Below are 22,282 nucleotides of genomic sequence, written 5' to 3'. Positions count from 1 at the left end.
TACAAACACTCCTTACTTAATTATCCTTTATCTATCTATCCAGCTCTATCTATCTATCTATCCACCCTCCTGGAGCTCAAGTCTCTTTTAGGTATTTTTTTTTTTTTTTAAGATTTTATTTATTTATTTGACAGAGATCACGAGTAGGCAGAGAGGCAGGCGGGGGTGGTGGGGGAGGGGAGCAGGCTCCCTGCTGAGCAGAGAGCCCCAGGTGGGGCCGATCTTAGGGCCCTGGGATCAGGACTTGAGCCGAAGGCAGAGGCTTTAACCCACTGAGCCACCTAGGCGCCCCAGGTATTTCAAAATTTAATGTGACCAAAGCAGACTCTATCTTCTGTTCCTCTACCCCAGCACTGCTCTTCCTTCAAGTTGCTCATGCCAAGACTTCAGGAATTATTCTCAATTCTTCTATTCCCTTCATTCCCCACATCTAACTCATCAGCTTCTAAACTTCTAAACATTTCCTGAAATAGTTTAAGTCCCTCCATTTCCAAAACTAATCATTCTAGTCCAAGCTATGTCATCTCTCTCATGAATTACTGCCCACAGCCTTAGAACTCTCTGTTTTCAGTTTGGGTTCCTTCAGTCATTTCTCCAACTAAGTTTAAGAGTATATTTTTAAAAATAGTAATTGAGGGGCACCTGGGTGGCTCAGTCATTAAGCATTTGCCTTCGGCTCAGGTCATGATCCCAGGGTACTGGGGTCGAGTCCCACTTCGGGCTCCCTGCCCTGCGGGAAGCCTGCTTCTCCCTCTCCCACTCCCCCTGCTTGTGTTCTCTCTCTTACTGTGTGTGTCTCTGTCAAATAAATAAATAAATAAATAAATAAATAAAATCAATCTTAAAAAAAAAATTTAATTGAATTATGTCATTCCTCTGCTCTAGCCTCTAGTCTCCCACACTCAGGTTTCAGTGCACAGAGTCCTTACTCTAGTTTTCAGAGTCCTGCTTAGTCTGGCCCTGGTCTACATCTTTGGCTCCTTTCCTCTCCTTCCCTCACTAGGCTCCAACCTTACGGAGCTTCACCTATTAAAGACTGTATCTTAGTGTCTCTCCCTAGCCCCCTGACCCTGTCAATTTACATGTGGAAGCCCTAACCCCCAGTGTGACTATACATGAAGACAGGGCCTAGGAATAGGTGCTAAAGGTTAAATGAGATCCTAAGAGTAGGGCCCTAATCCAATAAGGCCAGTTCCTTCATAAGAAGAGGAAAACATACCGGATCTCTCCCCCCACACACACAGAGAAGGGGACATGTGAGGACACAGTGAGAAGGTGGTCATCTGCAAGGCAGGAAGAAAGTCCTCAGCAGGAATGAATCAGCCAGCACCTTATCCTGGACTCCCCAACGTTCATAACTATGAGAAAGAAGTTTCTGTTGTTTAAGCCACCCAGTCTGTGGTATTTTATGATGGTAGCCTGAGCAGACTACTACACTACTGAGCTCATGAAGTCTTCAGAGCCTTTCCCTTGGCTTAGAATACTCTTCCTTGACTGCTGACTTTTGGTTCCTTCTTGTCATTCAGGTATTAGCTTAAATTTCACCTTTAGAGAGAGGAGGACCCTAACTGTTCAATCTAAAGTAGCCACACAATTACCCTCTACCTTAATTTTCTATAGAGAACTTACCACTATGATCTACTTTCAACTAACCAACCTCTGAAGGTATTTTAAATCCTAGGCCAGTTTTCCTAGGTAGTTTTTATAACTCATCAAGTTCTGGGGCAGCAATGTTTTACATTACCTTCAGAAAAACAAGATGAAGACAGTAACTTGGCTATAAAATCATCAAAAAATATATATATGCCATATTTGAATAAACATATAAACATATAATAAACTCTATATAAATCTTGCCTGTTCACATTTTACCTAGTACCATTATAATACTGCTTAAAAACTAGCCTCCATTTTGGGGCACCTGGGTGGCTCAGCCGATTAAGCATTCTGCTCTTGGTTTTGGCTCCAGTTGTGATCTCGGGATCATGGGACTGAGCCCTGTGTCAGGTTCCACACTGGGTGTGGAGCCTGCTTTGATTCTCTCTCTCCCTCCTCCTCTGCCCGTTGCCCCACTCTAGTGTGCTTGTTCTCTCTCTCTCTCTTTTAAAAAATCTATCTATCTCTTTATTTATCTATCGGGGCTGGGGGGAGAGACAGAGAGCCCACAAGTCGGCAGAGTGGCAGGCAGAGGCAGGGAGAGAAGCAGGCTCCCCACTGAGCAAGGAACCCAATTCGGGACTTGATCCCTGGGCCGAAGGCAGCGGCTTAATTTTCTGAGCCACCCTGGTATCCCTTTTATGGGGACTCTTTTGCTTACTCTTTTTTGAATAAGTAAATAAATAAATAGTAATTTCTTTTTCTTTCTTTTTTTTTTTTTAAGAAAGGAAAGAAAGAAAGGGAGAGAGAGATGGAGGGAGGGAAGACACTAGCCTACATTTTATGATACAACTCAGACACAGAGAAGAGTTAAAAAAAAAATCTGCTTTCTAAATTCCCACACGTCATGCTAAATGACACGTTTAATTTCTTGGGTGCTGTTACATAATTTAATTCTTTATTTCATGTTTTTAAAAGTAGATGGTTCCTTAAAAGAAAATTATCAGAAGACTTTATGGTTGGTAGTGATTGTTTTCTTGTCCAGAGAACAGTGATGATCTATATATTGGGTAAATATTTCAAAGATGCTAATGTTAAATTTTCCTTCATATTTAAAATATATAATCTAGCCTATAAGCCCTGTTGCTCATGTTGGCTTATAATTTGCTTTTTCATGAATTAGTTTAAATAAAACTTTTGGCATCCCTTCTGATAGAGGGGACTAGACTACCAATGTTCCTCCCTAGCTTTGAACCATACAGTTTATATTAATGTAACCATATTTAAAATCACTCTCTAGATAAAAATTATCTAAGCAGATTATTTTCTGAGAAAAAAAGACCGTTTGCACACAGAGTCTCTGCCCCTTTCAATCATTGAGGACATACCTTCTGCAGCCCTTCATGAATGAGGTGACCGATGTCATCTATACTTCTTCCTAGTCGTTTAGATAAATATGTGAAGATTGGATCTTCTTTAGGTAATAGAGGTGCAGAAAGATTAACTCTCTCTTGTACACCCTGAAGAGAAGAAAAAAAATGAAAAAAAAAAAAAAAACAGAACAAAACAAAAACCACACACCCAGAAAAAGATCATAAGACAAAAGCTCACAAGTAACTCAGTATCTTATAGCACTTATTTTAAAGGAGTTTTAAGAAATAGATGTTTGTAAAATTATAAAGCTGTTTGGAAGGGGAAAAGAAAGAAAAAATATTTATAAGCAGGAGACAGAAAAAAAAAAATCCCAAATCTCTACTTACTCGCAGATGTTGAAAAGCATGTATACTATATGGAAGTTCTAGAATTTTGGTACAATCAGGTTGCTCAGGGTCTGGAGGGACAGGAGATTCTGTGTCTATATAATCTTCAGGGCTAAAATCAAGAAGCCAGGGGCAATAAATGAATGAAAGGTGAAAAAATGTCTAGTTTTTCCCTGACTCAACTATACTCTCCTAGCACCTCATCTTTACAACTAGTATTAGTCCACATTCAACCTTTCTCTCACACAGCAACTGTTGGTAGGCAGTATTTTAGGAGTTTAACAAGGGAGATAAATCAAAAGAGAGAAAATAGCAGGTAGACCAAAGAATGTCAGGATTATGAACTTTTTAAAAGTTTTTCAATATTATTCCCAGAAATGTTAAACCGATTTACACTTCTGTTGACAGCCTCTCCACATTTTTACCAGTTACTTATTTTTAAATATTTTTTCCAATTTGAGAGGTGAAAACTATCACAATGGTTTATTTTGTACTTATTTGATCATTACTGAGAGACAGATTTTCCACATGTTTGTTGGCCATTTGTATTTCTTTTCCTATAAATTGTTCAATCTCCTGTGGTATTAAGTATTTTTAATTGATATTTAAAAGTTCTACATGTATTTTAAACTTTCAAATTTCAATAAACTCATCTGTGACTGAAGCTTATCCACATTGATAAATAATTTCTTACCGATTTGAGAAAGGTCTATTCAGGAAAACATTAATTTTATTTCTGGAAAGAGAATTTCTTTACCTGATGTCTTTGCTTTCCAAAGTTATATATGTGCCATCATACAGATCCAGGTCCCCTAACGGCACCTTGGCTTTGATGCAGTCTGGATCCTCTTTATTATGTCTCTGTTCCAGTCCAGTATCTCTGTCCTCATTCTCTTCTATATGAATTTTTTGAGCAACTAATTGCTTCTGTTGAGAAGACAATGAGAACACAATGGATTTTTCTAATATTTCAGTCTAGACAACACATAAGAGAAAGGAGAATTTAATGTGTTGGAAGTCAGAAAAATCCTCTATGAAGAAAGATAAGGATTCTGAACACAGAAGTCCCCCCACTTACCTGTAGGGGTATATTCTAAGATTCCCAGTGGAGACCCAAAACCACAGATAGTAACAAACCCTATATATACTGTATTTTTTGCTATACATATATATCTATAATGAAGTTTAATTTATAAATTAAGCACAAAAAGAGATTAACAACAATAACTAATAATAAAATAGAATAATTACAACATTGTACTATAATAAAAGTTAGGTGATGTGATCTTTCTCTCAAAGAATCTTATTGTACTGTACTCATCCTTCTTGGGGTAATATGAGATAATAAAACGCCTACATGATAAGATGAAATAAGGTGAATGACACAGGCATTGTGACACAGTGTTAGACTATTATTGACCTTCTGAGGATAGGTCAGAAGGAGGATCATCTGCTTCTGGACCAAGGCTGACCCATGGGTAACTGAAACCACAGAACACAAAACTGTGGATAAGGGGGAATTAATTTGCTGATACAAATAAGCTTCTCTAAACAGGTGTCCGTATACAGAAAGTAATATTATATGGCATTTATAATAATGGCAGTTGAATACCTTCATAATAGGATCTCTGACTACCTATAAAGCTGCATCTATCAATTTAACTTCCCTGGAACAAAATGGCTTAGAAATTAAAACTACTTTGAATTGTCCATACATCGTATTTCAGTCCTTCAAGACATCCAGCATGTTGATAATGTGGAATTTTTCCCCTAATAATTTCCCCTAATGCCCTGTACTCCAGGTGAATTCCTGCTACTCACATTTTTTTTTTCAAACATACAGAATTATTACATAAAAACCTATGTTTCCACCACCCACATCTACCATATGATAACATTTGCCATACTCATTTCAGATTTTTTAAAAAAGAAAAATAAGGTAGTTTAAACCATTCTTTACTGCCTTCAAAATCCCTCTCTCCCTTCCCAAAGTTACCACTATGCTGAATTTGTTTGATGTATCATTTCTGTATCTTTAGAAAATATTACTATATTACACTTATTCTCTTAAAATATTATGCATATATCTCCATATATATGTCCCAAATCAACATCTAGCATTGATTTCCACCTTTAAAACCTTTATGTTAACAGGATCATCCCATATTCTACAACTTCTCTTTTAACTTTACGTTTTTAGGATTTATCTACAGTGATCAGTATAGCTCTAAATTTTTCATTTTAACAAACGTATAAAAATGTTTTTATCCACTTTTCTGTAAACCTTTAGGTTGCTTCTTTATCTTTTTGCTACTGAAATGCTGTGATATTCTTATAAAAGCCTCCAGAAGGGGTAAAAATATGGGACGCAGAGGTCATATGGGATCCACGTTTCTGATTTAGATACTATCTGACTTTCAAAGTTGGTATAACCACTAGAATTCTACCAACAGATAATGATAATACACATATCCCCACAAACTTACCAACATCACATTTTTAATTTATGTCAATTTGATGGGCATTAAATGTTATGATTATTGGGGCAGACTGCATTATTCTTAATGAATCTGCTGCAACTCCTTACAAAGGAGCTTATACATCACTGTTCTGCTGAACTCAGATGTGGCCAGTATGACTCACCTTGACACATATAACATGAGATGTACAATGGAATCCTCTGAAGAGAAACATGTTTAGAACCAGTGTATGCTTTACTATGTTCTTTTTTTAAAAAAAATGATTGATTGATTTATTGATTTATTTATTTGACAGAGAGAGAGAGAGAGCACAAGTAGGGTAGGCAGAGAGGCAGGGAGAAAGAGAGAGGAATCAGGCTCCCTGCCAAGCAGAGAGCCCGATGTAGGGCTCGATCCCAGGAACCTGAGATCATGACCTGAGCCAAAGGCAGAGGCTTAACCCACTGAGCCACCCACACGCCCCTACTATGTTCTTTCTTTTCCTTCCAGTACTGAGAATGGCAGTATGCCAGACAGCGGCTGTGCTGTCAGCCTGGGTTCTGGCACTTGGACCAGAGTGACATTTAATATGACCTCATTGTTTTAACCCATGAAGATTATTGAGATGTTACTAAATGATCTGTTTCTACTTACTCATTCCCTCCCGACTCTTTCCCTGTAGGTAGGCTGTACTATACATTGCCCTATGACTGCAGGCTTGTCCATGTGACTTGATCTGGATGATGGAATGTGAGTAGAAATGACGTCACTTCTAAGTAGAAACTTTAAACAAGCTCGTATGTTTGGTTACTCTTCCTTGAACCTCTAGCTTCCTCCATGAAATAGTACTGAGATTTTTGGGACTATCTGTTGCCAATGCAAAAGTTGTCATATACTGCAAAATGGAACCTATCTTAACTAATGCAAACATTAATGTGATTGAACATATTTTCATATGTTTGTATTTTATAACTTGACTTTCCAAATCTGCCTATGTTTCTCCAGTTTTTTTAAATTGATTTGCAGAAATTTAGAAGAGTGATTTTGTAAACTCAGTCTTTATCAGTCATATGTACTTCAAGTATCTTCTCCCAGCTTATAGCTTATGTTTTAATTTTGTTCATGGTGTCACTTACTAAAGAGAAGCTTTTATTCTTAAGATAGTCAAAACTAGCAGTTGTTTTCTTAATTGTGGTTTCTATGTCATTTAAGGAATCCTTCCTATCCTAATGTCATAAATAAAATATTTACTGATGAAAAATCTAACAAAGTAAAAAGGTAAGGCAAGCACTAGAATAACAGAAATGTAATCTATAGTTTTAATCCTTGTAATTTATTTGTTAAACATGTTGGGTCATTTGTTCTGCAGAGTCTGCCACTCTACAGGATTTTGCTGACTGCATCTCCCTGGTTCATTTAACATGTCCCTTTCTTTGTCCTCTGTATTTCCTGAACATTGACAGCAGGATCCAGGGGTTCTTAACTCTTTTGTGTCACAGACTTCTTTGGTAGTTTGATGAAAGCTGTAGATCCCTTTCTCAGAGTCATCTTTTAAATACATAAAATAAAATAAAATACATAGAATGAGAAAGGAAACCAGTTATACTGAAAATGACACTGGAAAATAAGGTAGTGGATTAGATTCACATTTCTTTTGGTAAAACTACTTGTTAGGTAGCAATACTCTTTTTTTTTTAATCTTTCAAAGATTTTATTGCAGCAGAGTGGGACAATATGGAAGATCTCAGGCAGGTCTCTAGAGCCCCAAATTTATGCAATGTATTTCCATAGGTAGCAATACTCTTTAAGATATTAGTATGGGGCGCCTGGGTGGCTCAGTGGGTTAAGCCGCTGCCTTCGGCTCAGGTCATGATCTCAGGGTCCTGGGATCGAGTCCCGCATCGGGCTCCCTGCTGAGCAGAGAGCCTGCTTCCTTCTCTCTCTCTCTTTCTCTCTCTCTCTGCCTGCCTCTCAGTGTACTTGTAATTTCTCTCTGTCAAATAAATAAATAAAAAATCTTAAAAAAAAAAAGATATTAGTATGTTTGCCCATAAATTTTCCAACAGGATTTTAATTTATTCAGTTAGTTCTACCTTCTCTTAAACATGACAGAAGAGTCTAACAGGCTTTAACTAATCACTGAACAGGCTTCAACCCAACTATGTATTATTTTTACCAAGCTTTACCTTTCAAAGGGCAAAAAAATAAAAAATTAAATAAGTATAGCAACTTCTTCATCAGTATTTGTACTCATCATTATACATCCTTTGCATATCTACTAGATTTATTCTTCTTCCTATAGAAGTACGTCTTTGACTTTTTTTAAAAAGCGATTCTGCAGTAAGTAAACTCTGTCAGAAAACATCTTTGCTTTGCCCTCACTCTTGATTGATGGCTTAAAAGAACATAAAATTCTAGTTTGAATGATTTTCCCTTAGCACTGTAAGGCTATTCCTCCACTGTCTTCTGGCACTTTAAAAATTCCATCTCTCTGTCACTACTTTGTAGATAAATGGTATTATTTAGTTTCATGGCTTTAAGTATGTATTTTAATGACAACAAATTTATATCTCTAGCCTGTACCTTTTTCCCACAGTCTCTACTACCTTAATCAAAAATGGGTGGAGTCAACATTTTTCATTTTCATTGACATGGTAAACGCCATTTTCCCCCTTCATATAGTCTCATTTATTGCCTCTTAACAAGAGAACGGCAATAAACATATACAATGTGTATATGCATCTGAAAATAAAAACCACTTTCTGCACCACTGCATTTTTGGAACACTGTTTTTAATAAAAACAGATAACGCTTCCACGCACAACGCTGTATAAATATACCTATTGCCTTATTCCTACTTTTTCAAATAACAAATATTGTTTGTTAAAAAGCAAAATCAGTTTATGGAAATCAATGATAGAAACAAAAAGGTCAGACTTTATTAGTACTAATAGATTTCAAAGTTTTCAAAGTGCAAGGTGATTAATGCTTTCAACTCATCATAAAAACACACAATAACAAGACTCTACTTGGGAATTAATAAAAAAATACATTTTTATAAGTAATGAAATCATTCTTTTTGTATTTTACCCAAACTCTCCTTTCAAGTGTATGCACAGAGATCATTTCTTTTCATACTTGATAGAAAAACTTACAGATGGAATCCCTGGTCAATGATATATTAGTCAAAAATCGGGCAAAACTTGGCTTAGTCTGTTTCTCTACTATCACTCAAATGTCGTTCTAATTAGATGTTACTTTAAAAAATGTGATTAAAAGTATATATGAAACGGAGAAGAACTGGGCTTAAGAAATAATACACTTTCAACAAGTTTCAAATGCATATCACATTTCCACTGCCTCACCTCCAATTCTTTGAGGTAGTTAACTGTTGTTTCTTGTCTCATTAAAATGACTAAGTCATGGGGATGCTTCAAGTTCATTGGTGAATCCACCTGTAAGCAAGCAAGCAATAAACAAAGCTCAGACTTCAACATTTGTTTGAATTCATAAAGTTTCCCTTAAAATGCTTTAAATTACTGTGCAACCACCATTACAACCAGAATTAAGTGCTCAGTAAAACTCAAGGTGTATTTCAAAAGTGATCGCACATAAATTTCAGCAAAGAGATTTACATGTTCAATAGCTGCCCCCTGAATCCGAACATTAAAGAGTAAGCTTTTGAGGTGAATAGTCTAACTTGGGTCAGTCACATAAGGAATATTCAAGAGGAGAGGTATTTGGCAACAAATAAAAAAGTAAATTCCTTAAAAAGATAATTTATACCTGTAATAATAAAAAAGGAATTGTCTTGACAGAACATTTCATATCTGAACAGGTTTGGAGTGATAAAAGGAAAATTCTAAAAGCACCTATTTTTGAAGGCTATTTGTAGAAGCCATAAATCAAAGTCAATATAAAATAATCTTGAGATTTATTATTTACAGCTCGTTTTCTCTGGATCATAAATAGGTAACTATGTTGTTGAAGATGTAGTAAAAATGAACCCTCATATGCTAGTAGCAGGCTTATAAATTTGTTCTTGTTGTCTGGAGGGTCATTTGACAACATGTATCAAAATGTTAAAAGTGCATCCCTTCTGATCTGGCAATATTAACTCTAGGAAACTATTCTTAAACAGGCAAAAATAAACACAAGGATGCTTACTACAACACTTTAAACTGCAAAAAAATTAGACACAACCTAAGTCCATCAATAAGGAATAGGGAGGGGGGCTGGGGTGGCTCAGTTGGTTAAGTGTATGACTCCTATTCTCAGTTCAGAGTCACAATATCAGGGTCATGAGTTCAAGATCTGCATTGGGCTCTACACGGGGCATGGAACCTACTTAAAAACAAAAAAAAATAAGGGAATAGGGAAATCCACTGTCTAAAATGGGATACAGAAGACTAGACCTACTGTCATGGGAGGATATTCACAACTCATAATTTAACTAAAAGAATAATAAGCATACTATGATATTTTTGAGAAATTACATATATATACTTAAAGATGTATACATGTCTCTATATGTACAAAACTAAGTAGCTTTGCAGTGGCTCCTTTAGGGAAGTGGGATCAAGAAGAGAGGCACACTCATGTCTATATACTTGTGTTATTTTTAAACTTATATAATGAAGACATAATACATTTATAATAATTTAAAAAAACACATGTGCACACACACACACATGATGTTTGAATACCAGAAAAATCTGACAGTGGCCTTGGTACCCAAGGGATGAGCTAAAGTTCGTGCTACCCCATGATGCTAAATTGGAGCTGTCAAATTATATATCAGTCCTTCAGGAAGCTCAACTTTGAGGAAAAAGTATCTTTTTGTAACCTCTAAGAAACTGGTATCAACTCAACTAATCGAATTTAGAGGTAGCTTTAAAAAAAAAAAGATTTTATTTATTTGAGAGCAAGAGCACGTACAGGTGAGCGAGTTGGCGGGGGGGGGGGGGGGGGGGGGGGGGGGGGCAGAGGGAGAGAGAGAATCTCCAGCAGATTCTGTGCTAATCACAGAGCCTGACCCAGGGCTCAATCTCAGAAGCCTGAGATCATGACCTGGCTAAACTGACTGAGCCACACAGGTGACCCTACAGCTAGCTTTTTAAGTGCAGAAGATAGGCTTGCATAGATGTTGGTGATACAAGATGTTGGTGATACAAGAGTCTATTAAAAAAAAGATTTTAAAAAGTGGGAATAATAACAACATGAAATAAAGTTGAATGACTGCTTTAATAATATGCATTATATTGCACAATGTTAGGTGACTACAGATAAAATTCATCTGCCTTTGCTTATCCTACCATCTCAGAGACACCAGAGGAAAAAGAGATGCTAGTCCAGAGTAACTTCCATACTTCCATCGTAATGATCTGGACTACATAAATATTATTGTATCATTGTGATCATTATCATAGCCCATGGTCTTGCATTTAAGATGAGATCCCTTCATTGCTCCCCCTGGCCTTTCCACTATATTAGAATCTATACCAAAATTGGACTCTGAATTTAAAAGGCACTAAAAATACAATATATAGCAAGGCCTATAACACTTGACAACCTGAGCTGTAAATCTCATCTATCAAAAAATCAAAGCTAGCAAAAGCCTACAAGCAAAATGCTATGTTTATCTCAATACAGAACAGAGAATTTCACTTGTCTTTTCATAGTACTTGAACATATGCCCAACAGTCAAATGCACGTAGGGAGGGAAAGCTACTATAATGAATTGAATCTGAACAAATTCAACTCCAAAGCCCACTGATCTTTTTTTTACAGTGTAATAAATTACAGCACACCACAGTATTTTTTTTCCATAATTTTTATAGAAGAAAATGTAAAAGCTACAGCCAGTGGTCAGGGTGCTAAAGAATTTTTCATAAGAAGGCCAAAGAAAGTCTGCTTACTTTACTACTCTGTCCAGAACTTCAAGAGGTAGCTATTTAGTACATGACTCCATAAGGATTTTTAAATGAGGATTTTATAAAAAAATAACATAGGAGGTGGGGAAGGAATGTTGGAGTATGACATTCCAATTCCAAAATACCTAAGCAATCCATTTACCTGATATTTGGAGAATTGCAAGAGGAATGAAACAATGCGATAAATGAAGATTTACACTGAAGAAATACTGAAAGCACATTCTTAGTTTTAGATTAAAAGGATACTAGCTTTATAAAAAATAAAAAATTAAAAACAAACAAACAAACAAACAAAAACAAACAAACAAAAAAGGATACTAGCTAATCAGGGCTTTACCATATTTGAATAGCATGGGATTGAACAACATTTAGTTGTGAGAAAGTACTTTTCATTCCCTTAAAGCTTTATGTTCAACAAATATACAAGAGCTAGACGAGGTATAAAGATAAAATTATTAGCCGAAGGAACGAAGTGAGCTCACTGACAGCTGTGCTTCTCTTTTTGACATGGCAGCAAATAGCATGGATCTATGCCAGATAACGGTTGGTTGCAGATTTATAGCCTGACATATATATTTGAGGTAACCTCAAGTTCTTAAAATTTAAGACTTTATAATTATCTTTGGCAAATGCCAATTGACTTGAATTTCTCTCCTTTTGAATTCCTCCCCTCCTTAAGTTACAAAAGAGAGTAATGCCTGTAAAGACTACAACATCCATTCAATCAATAAAGGTTTATTAAGCCTCTACAAACCAGGCCCACTATGTCAATATTTGAAGCCTATGTACTCCAATTTTATATACAACGTGAAAGCCTTCAAAATCTTTAGCATTTAGAAGAGGCTGCTATCAGCCCAGGAACAAAAAGTGACAGGAATTAGAGAGGTAGGTTAAAAAGGACATGATGCATACATAAGACCTCAAAATACCTTAGGGCTTTTTCACAAGAGACAAGCACCCCTACAAACTTGTGTTACTTCACAGCATAATAAATGATGCTTGTAATGACCTGAATCATAAAATAAAAGGAATAATTTTCAATTTGTCCTACTTAAGATGGTGAAAAAATAGAAAATATATTTTAAAGATTTTTATTTATTTATTTGATATAGAGAGAGACAGCAAGAGAGGGATCACAAGCAGGGGAAGAGGGAGAAACAGGCTTTCCAGTAGAGCAGGGAGCCCGATGTGGGGCTTGATCCTGGGACCACGACCTGAGCTGAAGGCAGACGCTTAACAGTGAGCCACCCAGGCGCCCCAAAAATATGAAATATATTTTAAAGCAAAGCTTATACTACAGGGAAAAACTGACCAAATATTTGGAAATTAGCTATATTATATGTATTGTATAGAATGATTCCTTCTCTAAGAGTTCTCAATTCAATTTCATTCTCCTTTGAATACATTATTTAAGTACATGTGTCCAATTATATATAACAGCGGTAAATATTTTACTCATATCAAGTTCGTTTTCATATATTTCAAAATTTGCTGCTGTCTCTATTGTTAATACCTACATTTCTCTTCTGGAGCCCTACTTCTGTGAATTCAGCAACTTCACATGGTAACAGAGGGAAATGTCACTGTATAAGGATAATTACTTCACTGCCAAATCAAATAAAGGGTGAACAATTTAAACTTAAAATAACCAGTCTATGTATTTAAACATTTTTGAGTTCTACAAGAGCATGAGTGAGTCTATCACTTTCCAATGGTCCTTTATGACAGGAAATTGACCATTTCCATTATAATATTAACTCCAGCTCTCATGTGCAACTTAATTTTTCACATATGCTAAATATTCTTACCTCTTACTTCTTGATGGTATTCAAATGAGTACGTGAGAGTAGCATTACTGTAGTCTTGTATCATGCTGTACACATTTTTAAAAAATTCCCCTTAATTAGAAACTAGAAATGAAATATTTTAAATCTTTTATTCAGAATTTTAGATTTATTGAGATAGTATGATGGAAAACATAAAATCTTCATTGCTTTGAAGATTCTACCTCTACCTTAAGTGATCCCACTTAGTGGGTATTTATAGTGTTTGCTCTCTAGTATCTGCAGTTCCCTTCTTGTGGCAAAAACACCTGCTTTGCTTGGCTGGAAGCATCCTTCCCCACATGGGAAGCCCAAATCAGTGGATTCCTTCCCCTTGGTCATGGTGATGATCTCTGAGAAAGGACATCACCCAAGTAGTCAGTTGGTACTAAAGAGACTGTAATCTAGAACTTTTGTTTGAGTTATGGGGACTAGTCATCTTGTAGTCACAGGCGCCTAAGAATGGGGTTAAAGAAACAGAAATGAAGAAAGAGAACAAACCTATCATGGTTATACTGTTTTAGTCCTGGATCAAACTGCAGTACTTAGAATTTGTTCAAAGATTCCAATAAAAATTTTCAATACAGAAGTCTTGCTGCTCTTTCTAAACATGTGCTGACTTTTCTTAGGCCCTCTGTCTAGGGTATCCTTTTACTCTTGTGGCTCTTTTCAGACTTCCTGTCCCTTTGCACATGCTAAGTCTCCTACTTGGAACATACTTCTATCCTTATGCTTTTGGTGAAGGCCAAATGACTGGGCTCAAATGACATTTCTTTTGTGAACCCATCCTTCTCTCGAGCTCCCATGGTACTCTTTACATGCTGCTTTTTTTTTTTTTTTAAGATTTTATTTATTTATTTGATATATAGAGAGAGATCACAAGTAGGCAGAGAGAGGGGGGGAAGCAGGCTCCCCACCGAGCAGAGAGCCCAATGCAGGCTCTGATCCCAGGACCTTGAGATCATGACCTGAGCTGAAGGCAGGGGCTTAACCCACTGAGCCATCCAGACGTACCTACATGCTGCTCTAATAGTGTTTATTACGTTGTTTAATTATTATATGTCTGTCTCTCCAAAAAAAATTTTTTTTTAATTCCCCTTTCTACTTTCAGTACTTCATAGGCTTTCAGGTATATGTCAGACACCTAATACACTGTTCATTACTTGATGAAGTTATCTGATGCCCCTTCTGTTAGAGAATCCATCTCTGTCAGCATTATTATTCAGTGATGACTGACCATCTGTAAAGGAGGTAAAGTGGTTAGGCCTCCAGGAATCATGACAAAGTAAGTCCCTGCCAGGCCTATGACTAGCTGTATGACCTAAAGCAAATCACCTTCCCTGCACGGGCTTCCATTTCCTCATCTATAAACTTGGGGGGACCCAGCACGATGACTTCCGAAGTTCCTTAGACTCTTCATATCTTACCCTCATAAAACACTTAACACTACCATAAACGCATCACATTTTTACAAGCCTCATGCACCGCTGAAGTAATCCAGTGTTCAAATGAATGAAACGATCATTCTTCCAATTAGCCTGGATAAATTTGTACTCACTCTAGGTGGGGACTCTCCAAAGCTGCAGCTAAAAGCTTCTTTTCAAACTGTCAATTTGTCAAATTAAACTAAGGTTCCAATTAGCAGTGGCTATTTATTTCTGAGCAATTAGGCCGCTCATGGTATCATGGGCAAAATTAGTCTCCCAGTCCTTATGCCACTTAATTCTAACAAAGTTCAATTAAAAAAAAAAAATCTCTTCTGATCATAGCTAAATATGTGTTACTGTAAAAACAAACACATTATGGATAATATAAAGAAGAAAATTAAAATTACTTAAAAGGTCACCTTTCAAGATACATGCTGTCAGGTAACTATGTTAGGATCACTTTTCAGGCTTGTGTGCCTGTGTCTGCATGCATGTGCGTGTGTGTGCACACACACATATGGCTATGTAGATGAATATTTTTATAAAAACTAGTTCATATTTACTATATTGTATCCTTCCCTTCTTCACTCTATCCTAAAGTTTATCAGATTTCTTCCTCAGGAATATAGATCTACATCATCCTATTTAGTTAATATTATATTAATTTATCCAGCTTCCTACTAATTAAAATTTGAGTTATTCTCCCTTTTTAACAATATTGAGATGAGTACTTATCAATTTTTTTGATTGCTGCCTAATTATTTTCTTCCTAAAAATAGAATTGCTAGGTTAAAAGGACTGCACTTTTAAATTTCTATTTTTTGCCAGCTTTTCTCCAGAATACCTGAATCAACTTAAATTTGCTAACAACAGTCATTGAGGTTCTACACACTCTGAAGAACACAGGGAAAGGGTGAATACATTTTAATCTCTTTGGTGGCCACACGTATTTCTTCTTTTGTGTACTTACAAAAAAAAAAGCTTCCTCATTGCCTCACTTTAAATCCATCTGATAGTTTACATCACAATTTTACAACTGCTGTTTTCTAGATGGTGGGACTCTAGATGATTATCTTCTTGTTTCTGACTTTTTCTAAAACGAACACCTATTTCTTCCTTTTTTAACTGATATCTACGCATCTTTTTAAAATGAAATTTTAGAGTGCTATGCAACATGTATTTTAAAGAGAAAACAGCTGTAGTGACACATAAGCTTAGTTCTGAGGAACAGTCTTGTAGCTTTTCCTTTTACATTCATAGAGAAAAAGTTTCTCTTGCATACGTGGAGCCAACCAAAACACTTCAAAAAGTTAACATCTTTTGTATTTCCTTGTTCCTTACATTACTCTCCTCAGACTTTTATCCTTATTTCAAATCTAGTTCACTACCATTTTCAAATGACTGCCCGGAAGAACCCTCACCTTTATGACCCCTGTCAGGTGACTACAGGGGCAAGCAAGATGAGTTTAGAGGGATGGAATGAGGGAGACAAAAGTCTGTTGCCTGACTTGTCAGGCAATTTTTTTCTTCAGGATCCAAGTCTAACCATCACAGACCTGCAACCCTCCTCCAGGTTTAGAGAAGCACAAGCTCACAAACACAATACCAGTCTAGCCTCGCCTCTGGAGAGGGACTTACATGGGTTCCTGGCTATGATTTTCAAAACTTTAATACAGGAGCAGATATTTTACTAGGTATACTATCAGATCAATAAAACACTATCATTATGAACTGTCAGGATTGGGAAATATTTTTGTTAAAGATGACTTTTTTTTTTCGCCATTACGTACTTGTACAATATGGAATTTTAATAAATAAAATTTAGAACACGCCTCAATTTTGCATCAGAAATCAGGTTATCGAAACTAATGTAAACTTTAAAGAAACAAAAATACTGAATCTTGACCAGCACATGAATTTTTACAGCCTTATATCTCTACTTTCTGAAGTTTTACCCTCAGATTTTACCTTCTCATTTTCACAGTTCTTGGAAGACAAAGTCATAAATGCTTAAGTGCACTTAAAACAGCCTAGGTATTTGAAGTATATTATATAGCTATAATCTAGGTTGGACCATGTACAGTGTTGCAGCCAATTTTTTAAACACTATTTATTTATTTAGAGGGAAGGAGGGAGAAAGAGAGAGCAAGCGAATGAGCACAAGTGGGAGAGAGAAGAGAGGGAATCTCAACCAGATTCCACACTGAGCATGGAGCCTAACATGAGGCTCAATCTCACCACCCTGAGATCATTACCTGAGCCAAAATCAAGGACACTAATCAAGGACACTAAACCAACTGACCCACCCAGGCGTCCCTGTTACAGCCAATTTTATGAGAACATTCATATCACACAATCCCCATGTCCTAACAGAAAGCAAGTTAATAACCATTTCAACATGAACAACAAATGATCAATTTCTTTTAAAAAGTGCTATCAGGGGGCGCCTGGGTGGCTCATTGGATTGAGCCGCTGCCTTCGGCTCGGGTCATGGTCTCAGGGTCCTGGGAGCCTGCTTCCCGCTCTCTCTCTCTGCCTGCCTCTCTGTCTACTGTGATCTCTCTCTGTCAAATAAATAAATAAACAAACTCAGAAGGAGTCTTAAAAAAAAAAAAGTGCTATCAGTCTACGATTTGTGTCACCAGGAAACATACAAATAACAAAATGAAGCAAGTAGACAATTCACAACTTTACAAGGAAAGAAAATGAAATGCTGGATCAGGACTCGAGTCACAGAAACTTCTCATTTGTGTATTTATGATATTCTTGTAAACGTATACAGAAAAATGTCACTGCAGTTAGAGCTGTCACTGCAGTTATATTGAACTCAGAAGTGACTCTCATTTAAGCAGCCAAAGCTTATCAAACACAGAATAAGGGCCCACCAAAGAGGTCCCTGTCCTAATCCCAGAACCTGGGGCTAGTTAGGATGCATGGCAGAAGTTCAAGTAGCAGATAGAGTTAAGGTTGCTATTCAGATTACTTTAATTAAGACAGAGAGTATAACCTGATTATTCAGGTGGGCACAATGTAATCACCAGGGTCCTTGAAGGTGAAAGAGAGATGTGGATAAGGAAGAAAGGTCAAAGAAGGGGGCCAAGAGCCAAGGAATGTGGGTGGTTTCTGGAAACTAGAAAAGGTAAGGAAATGGACACTCCCCTAGAACCTCCTGAAAGACATGCAGCATACTGTCCCCTTGATTTTATTTTATATATTTTTGTTTGTTTTGTTTTGTTTTTTAAAATATTTTATTTATTTGACAGAAGGAGATCACAAGTAGGCAGACAAGCGGGCAGAGAGAGAAGTGGAACAGGCTCCCCGCTGAGCAAAGACCCTTCCCCCGCCCCCCCCCCCCCACGAGGGGCCTGATCCCAGGAGCCTGAGATCATGACCTGAGCCGAAAGCAGAGGCTCCAACCCACTGAGCCACCCAGATACCCCTGTCCCCTTGATTTTAGCCCAAAGAAACATGGGTTGGACTTCTAACCCACAGAACTGTAAGATGATAGATTTGTATTGTTTTAAGCCACTAACTCTGTGGTAATTTTTAATAGCAGCAAACAGAAAATTAATACAAGCACCCACTAAATTCTGGCTTAATGCCAATCTTAATATGATAAATAAAACATGTGTGAGCTTGCAAATTCTTAGATGGATACTATGGATTGAACTGTGTCTCCTCAAAATCATATGTTGAAGCTGTAACCTCCAATGTGACAGTAATTGGAGACTGGACCTTTTGAAGGTAATTTGGTTTAGATGAGGTCATGAGGTTAGGCCTTATGACAAGATTGGTGCCCTTATAAGAGGAGACATTAAAGCTAGCCTTCTCTTTCTCTCTGCCATATGAGAACACAGCAAGAATGCAGCTGGTCTGCAAGTCAGAAAGAGAAGTCTCACCAGAACCTGATCACTCTGGCACTCTGATCTTGGACTTCTGGACTCCAAAACTGTAAGAAAATAAACTTCTGTTGCTTAAGTCACTCAAACTAAGATTTCTTAATCAAATATTGGAAAAGGGACACTAAAATGAGTGCCAGAAATTGAACCTTAATTTTATCATTACCCAGGTGACGGCAAACTCAAAAGTCAGGAAATCACTTTGCTATTCATGCTAGAAATCATTGCTGTAAGACACTACTGAATAAAGGTCAACTTGATTACTCATCAAACAGTAGTATTAACATGGGGAGGTCAGCTTGACTAATTTCTTTTACTGCAATCCCAACAAGTGGGAAGTAAGTATTAATGACAAAGGTTCAATTTTCTATGAAGATAACCAAACCAAACTGAGGGTTCCTTTTGGTTCATACTTCCACAGATGGGCACACGCTGTTTCACTAGGGCAATGCATGGGATAAGGGGTCTTTCACTAGAATCAGATTACATAAACAAAGATCTGACATAGCCCAAACACTGTTGGGCATTTTCAAACACTCCTGATGCAGTCCTTTAAAAGGAGGATTTGGCGATATCTAAGAAAATTAAATATGCATTCCTCAAATCAGGAAATTCCATCTCAAAGGATTCATCTTACAAATACACTCACAGAGGGACACAGAGACCTATGAATGAGCATGTTCACTCACGGCAATATTGTTTGATGGGAAAAGCCTGGAAACCATCTAAATGGCTATCATTAGGGAACTGGTTAAATAAATTACAGAACAGCCATACAACCAAATACTATGCATTTTTAAGGGTAAAGAGAGTAGCTTTTCATTTCTGATAGACGTTTACCTCTTATTAAGTAAATAAAAACTAGTCATGAGACAAAATGTTCCCAGTTGTGGTTTTTAAAAAATCTGTATGAGGGGCCGCCTGGATGGCTAAATTGGTTAAGCGATTGCCTTCGGCTCAGGTCATGATCATGGGGTTCTGGGACAGAGCCCTGCACTGGGTTCCCTGCTTGGCAGGGAGCCTGCTTCTCCCTCACCCTCTGCAGCTTCCACTGCTTGTGTACACACTCTCTCAAATAAGTAAAATCTTAAAAAAAAAAAAAAATTTTTTTTAATCTACATGAGGATTTGCAAATGCATGGGAACTTCTTTGGAAGAATACACAAATAATTATGTGATTACTTCCAGGAAGAAGGACTGTGAGGTGAGTGGTTATGAAACTTTCACTTTTCATTTTACATCATCAGTAGCTTGGAAAAAATGTTTTGAACTATGATCACATATTTTAGTTTTAAATTCAACTATAAAATTAAAAAATACATCAGTGTCTTATAGATAAAACGATAGAAATATTTTTCTTTATACTAGTTTTAGCAGTACAGAGAACAGAGCTTAGAATGGGATCTGAACTTAAGTTTACACATTGCCATTTCCTACCTCATGGCCTTGGGCAAGGAGTTTAACCAGACTTAGCCTAAATTTCTGTATTTAATAGAGAGGTCAATATCCACATCATACTGACTCTATAGGACAATGAGATATGAATATGAAAACACTTAGTAAAGTGTTCAGTGAAATAGACATAAAATTTTATTCCTATAAAAGTTACCTGTTCTCTTCCCCTAAGCGGCCTGAGGTGGCCTCTGATAATGGTTCGCTATTTACTTGACCCAGAAAACCCTACAAAATCATGCAAATCAAGCGGTTCAAATCTTCATGTTCACTTTTTTTTTTTTTTTAAGATTATTTATTTATTTGACCGAGAGAGGCACAGCAAGAGGGAACATAAGCAGGGGGATTGGAGAGAGAAGCGGGCTTCCCGCTGAGCGGCGAGCCCAACATGGGGCTCGATCCCAGAAGCCTGGGATAATGACCCGAGCCGAAGGCAGCTGCTTAACTGACTGAGCCACCCAGGAGCCCCCATGTTCACTTTTAAGAACACACATAAAACTGTCCAGGCCATCAAGGGTATGCATATCCGAAAAGCCACCAAGTATCTGTAAGAGGTCACTTCGCAGAAACAATGTGTGCCATTCTATGCTACAATGGTGGAGATGGTAGGTGTGCCCAGGCCAAACACTGGGGCTGCACACAGGGTCAGTGGCTCAAGAAGAGTGCTGAATTGTTACTGCACATGCTTAAAAATGCAGAGAGTAATGCTAAACCTCAGGGTTTAGATGTAGATCCTCTGGTCACTGAGAAAATCCAAGTGAACAAAGGCCCCAAGATGGAGCGTAGAACTAGTACAGAGCTCATGGTTGAATTAACCCACACATGAGCTCTCTCCGCCACACCGAGATGATCCTCACTGCAAAAGAGCAAATTGTTCCTAAGACAGAAGAGGAGGTGGCACAGAAGAAAAAAATATCCCAGAAGAAACTGAAGAAATAAAAACTTATAACCTGGGAGGAAATTCTGCATAGAAAAAATGCAAATAAAAATAAAAACAGGAAAAAAGTTTACTTTACCCTAAATTAGGGCAGCTTCCATGTGTGACTGTATAAAATGCAAACTCTGTGAAGGCAGGGACTGTATCTCCCTCACAGCTGTATTCCACCCACCCAACACAGAAAGCATTCCAGTATGTGTTTAATGAGCTAGCTAAGCCTGCCAAATATAACCACGCGCAAGAAGCTCTCAGCAATGCTTCCCCAAATAAAAACGCTCCTGCCTCCATTGGACCACGTTTGGCAAGTATCATTCTCTTGAGTTTTACTAAAGATGACTACCCATCTCAACTCCCTACCAAGCAATTAGACTCAAGGTAGAAAGGGCTGCTGGGTGGAGGGGGAGGATGTGTGTGTGTGTGTGCACGCGCGTGTATGTGGGGGGGAGCGCATGCACTCTCTCTTGCCGGTCCCCTGATTTTAACGTAAAAGTGCCTCACTGGTAAGTGAAGATTAAGTAAGATGTTAGTAAAAAATCCATAAATGAGTTCTTTTCAAAAGTCATACTCATTAAGTAGTTAAATAAATATGGAAAGCATAATCTAATCTGACCAGTGTAAATTTCTCATAGTAGGTATTGAAAACAAATATGTACTTTAGCTTATGTAAAACTGTCATGACAGTACAGATTTATTAAAAATTTATTTATTAAAAAATGTTTCTATGTACATGTTTATATTAATGTTAAATGACTTACCTATAAAGTATTCGACAGTTTATTTATATAATATTCAATAATTTAAATAGTGCCACAATCTCCAAGTTCTTTGAGCATATCATCAAAGGTATGTATCTGGTGAGCACATCAGTATGTAAGATTCACCATGAAAAGAGGAATTCAGCAGAAGAGAATGAAAAGTCATGTCCAGGGATACTGAAGAAAGCTAGGAGTGTATATCTCAGAAGCCATGGAAGAAAATAGTTCAATAAGGTCTGAGG

At 37.2% G+C, this 22,282-nt stretch overlaps 1 protein-coding gene and 1 pseudogene across 3 annotated transcripts in view; one reads left to right on the top strand and one right to left on the bottom strand.

The window, feature by feature from the left end:
* Positions 1-22,282, bottom strand: part of LOC132008445 (tetratricopeptide repeat protein 17) — a 118,795-nt gene that overhangs the window by 88,697 nt on the left and 7,816 nt on the right. For all 3 annotated transcript variants that reach the window (XM_059387065.1, XM_059387066.1, XM_059387067.1), the window contains exons 2-5: positions 9,181-9,270; positions 4,114-4,283; positions 3,357-3,468; positions 2,985-3,116 (exon numbers count right to left, since the gene is read on the bottom strand). In XM_059387065.1, the coding sequence (XP_059243048.1) occupies positions 2,985-3,116; positions 3,357-3,468; positions 4,114-4,283; positions 9,181-9,270 (504 nt within the window). The remainder of the gene's footprint in view (positions 1-2,984; positions 3,117-3,356; positions 3,469-4,113; positions 4,284-9,180; positions 9,271-22,282) is intronic.
* On the top strand, positions 20,474-21,319 carry LOC132008455 (large ribosomal subunit protein uL22-like; annotated as a pseudogene).

This window comes from Mustela nigripes, unplaced genomic scaffold (genome assembly GCF_022355385.1).
Source record: "Mustela nigripes isolate SB6536 unplaced genomic scaffold, MUSNIG.SB6536 HiC_scaffold_148, whole genome shotgun sequence".
Classification (NCBI taxonomy): Eukaryota; Metazoa; Chordata; class Mammalia; order Carnivora; family Mustelidae; genus Mustela; species Mustela nigripes.
The sequence above is the reverse complement of the archived record's forward strand: the minus strand, read 5'-3'. Positions and strand labels throughout refer to the sequence as shown.